This window comes from Triplophysa rosa, linkage group LG3 (genome assembly GCF_024868665.1).
Source record: "Triplophysa rosa linkage group LG3, Trosa_1v2, whole genome shotgun sequence".
NCBI lineage: Eukaryota > Metazoa > Chordata > Actinopteri > Cypriniformes > Nemacheilidae > Triplophysa > Triplophysa rosa.
This window is the reverse complement of record NC_079892.1, coordinates 672,541-687,562: the sequence shown is the minus strand read 5'-3', so window position 1 is coordinate 687,562 and position 15,022 is coordinate 672,541. Positions and strand designations below refer to the sequence as shown.

At 45.6% G+C, this 15,022-nt stretch overlaps 1 protein-coding gene across 3 annotated transcripts in view; it reads right to left on the bottom strand.

Annotated features, from left to right (window-relative positions):
• Window positions 1-9,346: 9,346 nt before the first annotated feature.
• LOC130551552 (zinc finger C3H1 domain-containing protein) overlaps window positions 9,347-15,022 on the bottom strand; it is a 48,681-nt gene continuing 43,005 nt past the window's right edge. For all 3 annotated transcript variants that reach the window (XM_057329244.1, XM_057329242.1, XM_057329243.1), the window contains exons 31-35: window positions 14,018-14,118; window positions 10,855-10,956; window positions 10,510-10,549; window positions 10,265-10,327; window positions 9,347-10,186 (exon numbers count right to left, since the gene is read on the bottom strand). In XM_057329244.1, coding sequence (XP_057185227.1) covers window positions 10,061-10,186; window positions 10,265-10,327; window positions 10,510-10,549; window positions 10,855-10,956; window positions 14,018-14,118 — 432 coding nt within the window. In that variant the 3' untranslated portion in view covers window positions 9,347-10,060. The remainder of the gene's footprint in view (window positions 10,187-10,264; window positions 10,328-10,509; window positions 10,550-10,854; window positions 10,957-14,017; window positions 14,119-15,022) is intronic.

Genomic DNA, 15,022 nt, shown 5'->3' with positions numbered 1-15,022 from the left:
TGTCTTCGGGCATGTCTCGCAGCTGTGTTCTTGGGTATGACAGACTCATCCCCGAGTCCGATGGGCATGACACCTGTATTGCATTTTGGGGTTCCAGCATGCAGTGGCAGGGCTCGATTAAGGTGTTGCGGTCACGGTTGTCCAACGTTCCCCGGAATGTTGCCACAACCCTGTCTGCTTCCCGAGCGAGTTCGACTGCCGCTTCGGCGAGGGGTGATTGGCAATTCCCATTGATGTCACTTCGCCAGTTCGGGCTCGCGGACCATCCGTGCCCCGGTACGCTCACTTGGCTCATCCCTGATGGGCGGTGGTGTACCGTCCCATAGCGGGCAGACTCGACAACGGGATGGGGATGAAGTTTCTGCCCGGGCCGCCCATGACCTGGAGGTGAATGAGGAACAAAGACGTGGAATATGCCGTTTGCGGCGCGTTCCCGTCTGACGGCTCAGGAGCTGTTACTTCCCTGGACGGTGGGGCAGCTAAGGGATGTGTCGACGTCCCCCAGGTGGAATGTGCAGTCGCGGTGCACCGCAGATGCTGCCACTTGGAGGGGTCGACCAAGGCTCTCTTCCAGGGCATGTAAGCTCATTGACACTCGTGTCGAAGACTTACGATGCTGTGGGTTAAACTGCCTCCGCCCTCCACGCCATGGTGGTCCATCAGGTTCATAATGCTATGGCGACCCATCGGGTCATAAGTCAAAGCGTTAAGATCTGGTTGATGGGAAGACCGACACGGCTGCGCACCGGCCTCGCGCCTTGTGCTACGAAGGTCATGGCGGGTGCCCTGCATCAGACGATGTCCACGATAGTGGTCCAAGGGAGAAATCTGTTGCTCAACCTTGCATAGTGACGCTCAGAAGGCTCGCCTTCTAGATGCGCCCATCTCGCAAGCGGGGCTGTGTGGTAATACTGTGGATGTTCTCCGTGGTGAAGAAGCAGACTGCTCCGCCGTGACCCGGCCACCTATCGGTCGTCGAGGTCCCGAGCGCAACCTGCCCCCCAGCAGCCCCACCCCCCCATGGTGGCCCCTCTGGTACTGGGGCCCTACAAGCAATGGCCCGCCAGAGATGCAGAGTCCTGCAGGAGAGGGCTTCTACCCCGTTGGGAACCTGCCTAGGAGACAGAGCGGCCCTGACGGAATGAGCCAGGGGGATTGAGAGTAACAGTGGGCCCGACCCCCCAGCCAGGTCGTCGCCAGCGGGTCGAAGCGGGATGCCGCCTGCCACGTTCCCCACCCAAGCCAGGCCCTTTTTATGGCCGGGCGCCCACTCTCTCTCAAAAGAGCTTCTCTCTCTTCGGGCTTCCCCACAGAACTCTCGATACCACGGTGCGCCGGGCGACACAACTTCTCGCTGCCTTCCGCAATCTCTACTTGATGTTGCATTGGCCGGCGGTAACACCAGGCAGGTAAGTCAGCAGAGCCGTCAACCTCCCCGGGGTTCCACCCTGTACGAGGTGACCACTCTGTCAGCTACCGAACCACCCCCCACGGCACGGTGAAGCAGATCGTCCCTCTGGTTCTGCTGTCACGCTTCTTGAACGCTTGGCAAGAGTGCACCAGCCCGTCACGCTGGATAGAGAGGACGATCCATGTCGGTTATGCGATCCAGTTCGCCAGGCGCCCGCCCAAGTTTCGGGGCATTCTCCACACCTCGGTGTGAGGGGAGAACGCTCCCGTGCTTCGGCCGTGGTTGCCGCCTTTCTGGCGAAAGGTGCGATCGAACCTGTCCCTCTAACCGATATGTCTTCCGGGTTTTACAGCCCGGACTTCATAGTGCCTAAAAAATGGGGGGGCTGCACCCCATTCTGGATCTGCGCCTCCTGAACAAGCTGCCGTTCAGGATGCTGATGCAGAAGCGCATCTTGGGCTCAGTTCGTCACCAAGATTGGTTCGTGGCAATCGACCTGTAGGACACATACTTTTACGTCTCCATCCTCCCTCGGCACCGACCAGTACAAGATCCTGCCCTTCGGTCTGGCCCTGTCTCCATGGGTTTTCAAACTCGTAGAGGCTGCCTTAGCTCCCCTCAGAGAGCAAGGCGTGCAGATACTCAACTATCTCGACGACTGGCTTCTTGGTGCACTCGCGAGATGTGTTGTGGACGCACAGGGACCCCGTTCTCCGGCACCTAGACCGTCTGGGCCTGCGGGTCAACCGAGAGAAGAGCAAGCTCTCCCCAACAGAGCTCCTCTTATCTCGGTGTGGAACTAGACTCTGTCTGTATGTCAGCGCGTCTCGCAAACGAGTGTGCGCATTCGGTGCTGAACTGTCTGAAACTGGTCAAGCGGACTCCAGCGGTCCTGCTGAAACATTTTCAGAGGCTCCTGGGGCACATGGCGTCCTCGACAGGGGTAATCCCTCTCGGGTTGATGCACATGCGACCGCTTCAGCACTGGACACGACTGGAGTCGTGTTCCAAGGACGGCGTAGCACATCGGCACCAGGCGCATTACTAACGCCTCAGTGCCTTTGCACCTTCACCCCTGGGATCGAGGCGCGTCGTGGTCACGACAGACGCCTCCCTGCAGGGGTGGGGTGCCGTGTGCAACGGGCATGCAGTATCGGGGCAGTGGACGGGTCCCTGGCTGCGGTGGCACATCAACTGCCTAGAGTTGCTGGCTGTCCTTATGGCACTGAGGAGGCTTCAGCCCCTCGTGATTCTCAGACCTGGTGGCTCCGATGACAGTTCCCCCTGGCCGATTCCCCTGATGAAGAGCCTTCTACCGCAGGGGAAGGGCACGGTGTAGCACCCCAAACTAGGCCTCTGGAATTTCCATGTCTGGCCCCTGGACGGGATGGGAAGACCTTGAGTGGCTTGCCGCCGGCAGTCAGGGAGACTGCCCTGCAGGCTTGAGCCGCCGCCACTAGGCGTTTATACGCTTATAAGTGACGTCTCTTCTCGTCCTGGTGTTCTTCCCGAGGGGAGAACCCACAGAGTTGCCTGATCGGGTCAGCGTTGGCCTTCCTACAGGAGAGACTCGAGAGCAACCTCTCCCTGTCCACGCTGAAAGTGTATGTAGCCGCTATTGCCGCTCACCACGATCTCATGGAGGGTAAGTCCTTCGGCCAACATGACCTGATCACCAGGTTCCTTAGGGGCACGAAAAGGGTGAATCCACCTCGACCGTGCTCCGTACCTTCTTGGGACCTTAATGTGGTCCTACAGGGCCTTTGTACAGCCCCTTTCGAGCCCCTCAGAGACGCCAGTCTTCCTCATCTGACATTGAAGACGGCACTCTTGCTGGCGCTAGCTTCCATCAAGAGGGTGGGGGACCTCCAGGCGTTCTCCGTGTCCCATAGGTGCCTAGAATACGGGCCCTATAGTTCTCACGTTAACCTGAGACCCCGGCCAGGTTACGAGCCCAAGGTTCCCACCACTCCCTTTCGGGACCAGGTGGTGAACCTGCAGGCGCTCCCCTCTGGGGAGGAAGACCCAACCTCCAACGTGTTGTGGCCAGTACGCGCACTGCGCCTCTACTTGGACCGCACGCAGAGCCTTAGAAGCTCTGAGCAGCTCTTTGTCTGTTTTGGGGGACAGCACAGGGGGAGGGCTGTCTCCAAACAGAGATTGGCGCACTGGATCATGGATGCCATTGCTTTGGCATACCGGTCCCAAGATCGCCCGTGCCCGCTTGCAGTGAGAGCCCACTCCAACCGGGGTATGGCCTCCTCGTGGGCACTGGCTCAGGGCGCCTCTCTGGCAGACAAATGTAGTGCTGCGGGTTGGGCTACGCCCAGTACCTTCATGAGGTTTTACGACCTCCGGGTGGAACCAGTGTCAACCTTTATATTACACGCTACCGGCATGTGAGGTCGGCAACTGGTTTGGGTGTATGCCTGCGAAAGCGCCTTCTCCCCTCTCCAGGCAAGTCTAGCGCACTATTTTAGCCTCCCTACTTCCTCCCTTAGGGCTTGGACTTGGTTACAACAGACCGCTCCTCCCGGTCTGTTACCACAAACCGGGAGGAGCGGTCTGTTGTAACCAAGTCCAGTACTGGTAGAGTCGCCCTTGCTCAGGTGGACCCCTATACTCCCCTGCAGGGTCGTCCCGTATGTTGAATTCCTCACTCTTGGTTCCCCTGTCGGTGAACCTGTGACCTCCCCTCCCCTTAGCCGATGTCATCGGTCAACTTAATCACAAGGCTTGTTCGACTTGATGCGGCGCCGCAAGATCCGACAGATGGATGACATCAAAGTACCACGAGAGCGATTCGGAACTAAACTTTTTATGGTTTTTCGAATGGCTATTGCGGTACGTTGATGGCATCCACCTCTCGGATCTTGCAGCGCCGCATCAAGTCAAACAAGCCTATTAGTTTCTTATCTAAAACAGTACAGACTTCAGAAAAAAACTTATGGATGAAGTCTAGAGCTGTGGAATGACATAAAATATTCTGCATGCATAAAAGCAAAAGCTTTGTTTGCACAGCACACACAATGCAGACATAATTACATGTATCCACACATTGAACAAATCATATAAGTACGTTTGTCTTTTCAAAGGGACTGTAAACAGACCGTCTTCTCTTACTCTCTTCCGATGAGCTCAGTATGTGCGTGAAGAGAGTTGCGTGTAAAGCACTCATCACAACATATTTACTTGGTCGTCTGTTTAAAGCTGTTAAAGCTGAACAAAGCTTTTTCAACACCTGTCTGCACTACTTGCATTTAACATTAAATGAGGAGATTAAAGAGCAATAGCAAAAAAAAAACGTGTGTGACTCTATTAGTCAGTAAAGGAAAATAGAGCTACTTAGTACATGATCTCTAGAGATCTGTCTGTCATTTACACTTATTTGCACAGTATTCCTACATATTTTTAATACAATTTACGGAATATCGATCTGTCTATCTGTATTCCGCAAGTATTTTTGTGTACACTGCTGAATAACGTTAAAAAGAGTTAATAGTAATTTGACCTGTGCATTATTTTGAAAAAAGCTAGTACAAGTAAATAAAAAACGATTATTTATGATATTATTAATTGCCATTGGAGAGAGCCATTGGAATTGCAGGACAGGATCAACATATTTGGTTAAGGTTTTTGTTATAGAAACAATAAACGATTCATAAATGTAAAAAGTGGCAGCTTAGAAAATTGTATTGCATTAAAATGTGTCAAATCTGTTCAAAAAAACAGTTTGTCAGAAAGTATTATCAATGATAATAATGTTTGTCTCTTGGATATTAAATGGATCATGTCGCTGTTCGGTGAAACAGATTTGATTATGCAATAAACTAACCAGTAACGTATATCGTTACTCTCGGACAGAAAACTGGTGTTTATTTTTCATGATTTTTATCTTTTCATATATTATTAATGTTGGTCATGTTTGCTTGTGGGTTTTGCAAATATTTAGCCAATAAAAAGTATTGAAGAGCTTGTCAACTTTGACAATGACTCATTACTGAAAAAATGCAGCCATATTTTTTTTCATTTCCTGTATAGTGGCAGTTTTTGAGATATGAGCTTTCAGTCCGACAGCGACAATATCTTAAAGGAATAAACTCTTCCTTTAATGCATTTAAAATATGATCAAAACAGTGATGTGTTTCAAATTACAAAAGTTCAAATAAGTGAGCAAATTAAAAGTAATTGCCCCAAATTTTTTATTGATGTATCCCTAGTGAAAAGCTGTCTTTTCTCATTGATTAAAAAGTATGTGCTCAAAAGTTAGGTGTATTAGATTTTTTCATATTCTCATCTGTTTGATTTTTCTCATCTTTACAGATCATTTTACACGTGATGCATACTTACAACTCAGCCTCTGGCACTTTTCCTTTCTTCCCACTAACAGGGTGCAGAATAGACAGGGCCAGCTAACATAATGGATCATTTTGTACAGGAGAAGCTGAAAGAATGGAACTTTGAAGTCCTGATACCACGCTTCAAAGGTAAACTTTATTTAGGCAAAATACAAATGTAATTCTTTATAAAGTATGATCATTATTATGTGGTCTGGGAGGCCAGTTTTCTTACATTCTTCTCTTCTTGTCTCTTTTCTCTTCCTCTTTATCTCTTTACAGATTAACAAATTGACAGAGAAACCGTTCTGCTGCTGGATGAAAAATCACTTGAAGCAATGATACCAAAGACAGGCCTACGTCTGAAATCTAAAAAGCACCTGAGAGAGCTGCACGAAGAAATGCACATTTAAGATGGGATATATCTGCTTCAAGTGCAAAAAGACTGTTGGGGCCAATGTCCGTTTTTTGTTTTCTCATCTAAGGAGAATGCATAATGTACATAGTTCATCAAGTTATTTTGAGTGTGGCCAAGCTGGGTGTCACAGGACATTTAACCACAGCAGATCATTTGAGCGACATCTGCTCCAGCACCATGTAGAGGCTGAGGAAGAAGAACCCAGCCAGTCAACACACATGCCTGAGACATTGACGCCAGACCTCTGACTTCTCACAGTCAGACATTCGAGGAGGAAGATAATGCTGCCGAAAATAATATGGCTGATGACATGGAATGGGATGAGTTAGAGCAGATCACTATCACAGAGAGAGTGGCCTTGTATCTATCAAAGTTGAGGGCAAAGTCATCAATGGCCCTATCTACTGTCAGCTTTCTAGTTCAGCAAACATCTAGTCTTGGTGCTTTACAAAGACAGACAATGTCTTTCTTACAAAGGATTGGCCAAAGTGAGACTCCTGAAGCCCAACAACTGAATCTGCATTTCGCAAATGCAGCTTAACCTTTTCAATGCTTGGATACTGAACACAAGCAGATGAAATACTTTGTTTAAGTTGGGTACCTGGTTCAGCCAGTGGAGCAGCCTCTCCCTGGTGTCTCATACACCCAACAACGGGACTCACAGACAGGGACTGTAAAACAGGTGGCAGTGCAGGATACTTCCCAAAGGATTCCTTTACGTCCACTAATGAAACTCATTCTTGAGACTCCAGGGACAGTGGAGAAGATAATGGAGTGGGAAAGGAAGCTTAGTGACTCAAACAGAAAGTTCTGTTCACCCCACTGAGCCCTCTGTTCCTCTTCTGCTGTATAATGACGACTGTGAAAAGGTTAATCCACTAGACTCCAAGACCTCAATCCACAAATTGGGATTCATCTATTTCACTCTTAAATGTCTTCCTCCAGAGTGTCTTTCAAGTCTTAATTTTCACTTTCTTCTGGCAGTGTATAAGTCAGAGGATGCCAAAACGTATGGTATAGACGCTGTCCTGAAGTCAGTTGTTGATGATATCAATGACTTGGAAACGGCTCACTTCAAAGGCACATTGAAGGTTTGGGTACCCAAGTTTGTGGGGATAATTTGGGGTTAAATTCTATTCTTAGGTACACAGAGAGCTTCTCTGGGAACAGTGTTTGTCGTTAGTGCCATGTGAAGAAACAGTTGATGCGAACACAAACAATGGAAGATCCTTCACTGCTTAGGAATAAGGATGGCCATCTTTCAGATCTGCTCCAGAGTAATCCAACAGAAACTGGCTTAAAAAGACAGAGCATTTTGAACAACCCGAAATACTTTCACGAAACAGAAAATGTAGCACACAATATCATGCATGATATCCTTGAAGGAGTAGGGGCTTATGAAATTAAATTGGTATTAGGCTCTCTCATCTCACAGAAGGCAATAACCTTAGACCAGGTTAATTACCGAATCACAAGTTACGATTATGGCTTCTGTGACTGTGCCAACAAGCCATCCACAATCCGACCTCAAGAACTAAAATACCCGACAGTTCGATGAAGCAGACAGCAGCACAAATGTGGTGCCTGTTAAGGCTACTTCCTTTGATGATAGGAGATCTCATTCCAGAGGGAAACAAATACTGGGAGCTCTTGCTACTTTTATTGACCTGTATGGAAAATCTTTATTCTCCACCCTTAACAGAAGATGCAGTATTATTTCTCAGACATCTCATTGTTGAGCACCACAGCCTTTTCCTAAAACTCTTCCCTGATAGACATCTAAAGCCAAAACATCATTTCATGCTGCATTACGCAGGTGCCATAAGGAGACTTGGCCCTCTGGTGCACTACTGGTCCATGCGCTTTGAAGCCAAGCAGGTTTTTTTCAAAAGGCTTGCCCACATGACATGCAACTTCAGAAATGTTTGCAAAACAATGGCCTTCAGGCATCAAATGTTACTGTTACGATCGTTTGTCTGAACACATATTTACACATCACAAGGAAATTGGTCCTGGTTACACTAGTCCACTTGCTTCCATTGAGAGGTTTTGATCAAGTCTGCCACAGATTTGAGAATTCTCCATTGACTGACGTGTACATACCCTCCTGGGTGAAGTGGAAAGGGTCAGAATATCATCCAGGAATGACCCTCCTTGTCTCATACTCCACATGGTGAACCTCAGTTTGGAACAATTCAGAAGATTGTGGTTTTTGAGTCGGTCATCAAATTCATTGTTCGGAAATGGAACACAGTGGGATTTGAAAGACAATACTGTCATTGATGTTAACTCAATAGTCCCTGTAATACACAGTTTACTAGTATCACAAAGGATCTGCACATTTTTACTATACGCTATTTTAATATATTTTAGACATTTTGTAAACTCAACCAAAGAAAGAAGTGTGTGAATGACAGTAGAAAACCCCAAAATCCCATCATTGTGAAATCACGTGTCTACTGAACAATATTTTCATCAGAAAATGTCTAAAGCTGTTCTGTGCTTCAGTATTCACACAGGATTTGAGGCTTTGGTCTTATATTTTTGATGAAAGACGGGATTTACATCACGACTCATTTCACTTGACAATCTTTGCAGGTCAGTCATTTGTTTCCTGTGAAGTACAGTAATATTCTCTGTGGTTTTATTCAACGCATTTATTCAGCTCCATTCGATTGGAAATTTCTTTAAAGGGATTATAAGGAAACTGGAAGATGATTAAATGATGTGTAATTGTTTTTAGTGTGAAGTTTTGTGATTTGTTTGTTGTGTAATTTTGTGTTCGAAACTGATTGTACCGCTGCTCATCTTGGCCAGAGATGTTTAAACTCAGAGAGGCTTTCCTGGTTAAATAAAAAACATTGTGAAGAAACATTCATGACAGATATGAATAACTGCAGTAGCAAACCAATCGTACGGTCTTCAGTATTTGTTGATCTAAATCTGTTTTAACATTAATGTGCTGTCATGAGAAATTCTGTACTTTAACACAAAATAAACTTCAACGTTTCGCTATTAAGAAAGAAAGTCATTCTTTAAGTTGGTGGATATACACATATATACACTTGAAACTCTTGAGGAATAGGATCCATTTTTGCACTCGAGTTCTATCATACAGGAGGATGTTTTCCCACACAGAAAATGAGTCACTCACTACACAATAAACACACTGTTGTTCTGTACAAAATAATTTAATAGAAATATTGTTCACTTATAAATGGAAAAGAAGAACAGATGACCATTGCTGTAGAATATGTTCATCAGTGTGCGAGTGTGTGTGTAAATATATACGTAGAGTACATACATATATATACACACACGTACACACACACACACACACACACACACACACACACACGTGTGGATACTGAAACTCATGAAGATAAACAAGTTTGACATGAGAAATTTAATGATGTGTTGGTGCAGTCCAGCGTGTGTAGTCTCCATCAACACATGCACACAATACACGCCAGTCAATCCACGATTGAAAAAACAAACAAAAAATCTTTAGAGATGTGTATATATATATATATATATATATAAAAAAAAAGAAGGAAACTGGTTTGTGCCGAGCCCTTAAACTCTCAAGCGGAGTCAAGTCTTCCTTGACGAGACACCATGAGAAAAAGTACTTATCGAAGGAAGCCACCTTAAAAACAGTCACAGTCCATCAAGTACGATGCAACGTTCAAGAGACAATAAAAGTCAAATTAAAAGTGTTAGTGTACAAAGGAAAGTGATAAGTGTGTATCATCATTCAGCAGATTCATACTTACGTACGTGATGATAAAAGAGTGTCTTCACCGCTCTAAACACTGAGTCAGATGAGTCTAACCTGAGACACGCGAGTGTCTGTGGCCCTATGATGTCATGACGACTATGACCACGATGATGTCACTGCGTTTGGCTGGGCTCTAACCCCAGTGGCTCATTCAGACTCACTCCCACCTCTTGGCACTTGTCAATGATTTTTCTCAGCGTGTCAGTTTTACCTCCTTCAGCCGCCTCAAACAGCAAACACTGGAGAGACAAGGCGCGGTCAGTCTGAATCACACATCTCAGAGTAACACAACTGTGTGTGTGTGTGTGTGTATTTACATCCGTCCACAGCGCAGCAGACAGGGGCAGATTCTGTAGTGCTGACTGATACAGACGCTGGACCTGCACACAAACACACCGTCATCATCACACACCAATCCCATCCAAACTCAACACACGCACGCACGCACACACAGCCCCTAACATCATTCACTGATCATAGCCTGCAGAAAAAACAAGCAAAGAGCTGAAAGTCAACGCGTCTGTTGGTGACACCCGGGCCTGACCTTTGACCTCTCACTCACCTCTGCTCGGTTCTTCTGCTCCTTCTCAACAGCGATTGCTCTGCCAAGAAACACATGTACATCAATAAACCCACATCTCTCATTCACTTATATTGAACACTACACTTCTAACTGTGATGCATGCTGAAGAACATTCACAGATCTGATCCTTGTCTGTACAGCTACACCCTCACATATAGAATTTATCGTCGCTGTCCTTCCCAAACCTCAGGAAATGCAAAAAACACTGTACCTTTAAATGATTCAATACTGTATTGTTTAAGTTGACAAGAACTTTTTTGTAAGATATTTAACTCTTCTGAAACTAAACGTGTGTGTGTGTGTGTGTGAAGATGATTAACTTACATTCTCCATACGGCCAGACAAGTGGCAGTGCTACTGCACAACATTCTGCTCTGTAACTTCAAATGTTCGACGTTTCCATCCTGCCATTCCTGCTGCAGTGACCTACACGATAAGATGAAACTATGAAAACAGCTGCCGAACACCACCAGTTAGGGTGAGCGAGATAGAGAGCGAGAGAGAGATAGAGAGCGATAGAGAGCGAGAGAGATAGAGAGCGAGAGAGATAGAGAGCGAGAGAGATAGAGAGCGAGAGAAAGATAGAGAGCGAGAGAGAGAGCAAGAGAGAGATAGAGAGCGAGAGAGAGAGCAAGAGAGAGATAGAGAGCGAGAGAGATAGAGAGCGAGAGAGAGAGCAAGAGAGAGATAGAGAGCGAAAGAGATAGAGAGCGAGAGAGATAGAGAGTGAGAGAGAGAGCGAGAGAGAGATAGAGAGCGAGAGACGGATGAAACCACTCATGTAATTCATGCATTCATGACATCAAGACTAGATTACTGTAATTCACTGTTAGGTGGTTGGTTTATTACAAAAACTCCAGCTAGTTCAAAACACAGTAGCTCGAGTTCTTACACATACAAAAATGTATGAACATATTAGCCCGGTTCTGTCAACCTTGCACTGGTTACCTATAAAGCATCGCGTTAACTTTAAAATCTTGCTTATTAGCTATAAAGCCCTACATGGTTTAGCTCCTCAGTACTTGAGTGAACTCCTCATGTATTACAGTCCTTCACGTGCATTACGCTCTCAGGCGTCCTGTCAGTTGGTAATACCTAGAATTTCAAAATCAAGTGCAGGTGGTAGATCCTTTTCCTATCTAGCGCCTAAACTTTGGAATAGTCTTCCCTGCACTGTCCGGGAGTAAGACACACTCTGTCAGTTTAAATCTAGACTAAAGACGCATCTTTTTAATCTTGCATACACTACACTTCCATAATATAAATCCTCTGAGGGTTTAGGCTGCATTAGTCAGATAAACCGGAACCAAAAACACTTCCTATAACAAACTGATCAAAGGGTAGAACGGTATTCTGCTCTCAGTTGTCTTTTCTCGCTGTTCCGAGAGGTCCATAACCAGTCCAGATGGTGGAGCTGAAAGAGGGAGGCGGCGACCTGACATGTCCCCACTACACAACAAAATTCCAACTGCAATTAGCTATTAGAATATTAAAGGTGTGATGAACTGGGCTTGTTTATTGTTTTATACTGTAGTATGAGGTCTACTTATGACGTTCGTGTGGTTTTTACATTCAAAAGCATCAAAATCAAAAGTAACAGGCTATTTTCTACCCGGGTTTTTGAGGCCGGCTCTACAAACGCTGGGTTTTAATGGGCGTGCCACATTGAAGACTTGGAAGTAAACGCCCACTGCTATGATTGGATAGCAGTTTGCGTAGTAAACTTAGTTGGAGCCTTCTGTGAATTTGGTTTGACACGTAACGTTAGGTTACACATTCGCCCTTCTAGCACGGGATTAGTATTATCTGGAGACCTCGTGTGATTTATAAATGACCTCTCCACATGTGACTCCTCTTTCATGTGGCGCATTCGCATGGGATAAATGAAGCCTGTGATTTCTCAAAGGCTTTGCGTATAGTTTGTATTGCCTATAGTTGTATAGTGTTTAATGATATATGACCGTACCTGTCAGCATTTGAGACCCGTGATCATGAACCAGACAGAAGATCACCACGATCGCATGTATCAAATGTTACGAGAGTTTCCATGATATTGGACAAACAAGAGACTGCCGGCCAAAACAACAGGGTTGGCAGATAACTTATGGATATGACCCAGCACCAGAAACAATACCAAAACACTTCAAAAAAGCCTCCGTTATTTGCAAACGGTGGATAAAACCTTGAAAAATGATGTGAGCCCGCCAAATCACAGAGATGCCGATTCGCACGGGACAAATATTATCACAGGACCTCAGTGTTAAGATATGGTTAGTAATTTGTGATAGAATTTTTACTTTACAAATTCCAGACATGGCCGATTCGCACAGGATTAAGATCACAGTCAACCTCTGAAAGTATTACAAATGACTAGAGGTCCCCAGGTAACACTAATCCCGTGCGGATAGGGCTCAGGGCATATCAAGCGATCGCTAACAGAGTAATAGTGATGCATAGTACAAATATGTTGTACTCACATAAGATTGCTGCGCCATATATTGACGGCACAGCACTGCTTTTTAATTTTAGTCTCTCCGCAAATCCAACGTCAACCTGTGCCTTGTTCACAAAGGAATCCACGGTAATGTTTTCCCCACGTGAGCTGGAACGTCTTTAAAAATAGACTTCAACCACGCATTACTAATGTGGGAATCTGAAGGAAGGTTATGCAGCAACTGTGTTCTTCCACAACCATCGATCATCGAAACATGCGATCTTTAACAGCATGTTTATTGCTTGCTCGCTCGCTCTATCTGGTTCCGCGCAACTTGTGTTGCTTCAGTACTGTCATGCGTGAACCAGTGGGCGGGGCTAGAGAAGTAGTCGTTGATATTTTTCTGTGGAGGCGTGTTCAACCTATCAATGACAGGTGCATTCCAGGACCTGCCGTTCACTAGGCCTGGTGTCAACAACAGATGTAATCTCAGTAACAAGGGCGTTTTCAGTTCTGACACTTACAAGATGTTTGCTTGAATACAATTCCCACTTATATAACAAAAGCTCTGGTTAAAATTGATGTCTTAATGACTCCTTTATGCTAATATTAAATCTATCATCTACTTCTTTTATTTCCTTTTTTTTGTTTATTTAGCCTAGTAGTGCAAGCCCTGTGGAGCTTGTAGAGATGCAGAAGTAGTGTCAGAGGAGAACTGGGGTCTGGGTTCTCACAAGGTTTTTTTTCTCCACTGAAGTTTTGGGTTTCTCACCACTGTTTGCACTCTGCACTCATTTTGCTCGCCAGGGGACTGCTGACATCAGCTTTAGAGTTTTGTACTTGTTAATATTATTTTTAAATGTAACATTTTCCGTGAATTATAACCACCCCATTTAGGAATTTATAGTCTGCATAATATATTACCTGTGTTTCTCTTTTATCCCTTTTATCTTCTCTGTGTGTATGTGTCAATATGTTTCATGTACAGCTGCTTTGCAAGAAGAAAATAGTCAAAAGCACTATATAAATATAAGTTGAGTTAAGTGTACATACCGTACGGCTAGCTCTGTATTGTTTGGCATGATATACTGAAGTCTTTCCAGGACGAGAGAATGCTGGGATTGAGGAAAACAATCCAAATAGAAGGATATGACCTGTAATTAAAACAAACACATAACAACAGCTTACACAACACGGTAAAGTTTGCATTTATCAAATCAACGACAGTGAACATCACTGATCTGATGATAAGGACACAATCAGCGGTGAGGGAGAGACGGGCAGGAATAAACATCTGTGCAACTCTGACAAGAACTGGTAAGGACTGATCATCAGTAGTGATGTGAGGAGAGACAAACGTCAAAGCAGCACTCAAGAGGGCAGTGATGAGTGTCCCAGCAGAACATCGACTGCCTCATTTTAATGATGCTTATGAGAAAGAATGAGCATCTGTACTTGACCTTACAGCAAATGAAAGAAGCTTGTCTGGTCCAATGACGTCAGTTTTCTTGTACATGGTTGTGTTGTGTGGTTACATGCTGAAGTGTTGACAGCAGGATGCGCTGTGGGATGAGAACGCTCTGCTGGGACCAGCCGTTCACGTGACCTGAAGATTGTTGCAGAGCAGCTACACCCATTTATGTCATGATGTTGACTGATGCCAGTGAGCTCTCTCAACAGAACATGCTGCACACGTGACTCGGGTATGTTTTGAGGAACACGATGAAGAGTTCAAGGTGTTATCCTGGCCTCCAAATTCTCCTGATGCCAATCTGACTGAGCGTCAGATGTGCTGGACATGATGTCAGAGATTTTTAGTGGTCTCGCAGAGGCTTCGGCGGGTGGGTATATCAGATAGATGCTTGTCACGTATACGCTCACGAGTCAGAACATGATATGTATAACACCACTGCTCTGAATGTGAAGTTGTTTAATGAAGGTTGGACTACTGCAATGCTCTCCTTGCCAGTCTTCCTGCAAAGGCTATCAAACCACTCCAGCTGGTTCAGAATGCAGCAGGATGCCATGTCTTTCAACAGCCCAAAAGGGCTCATGTGA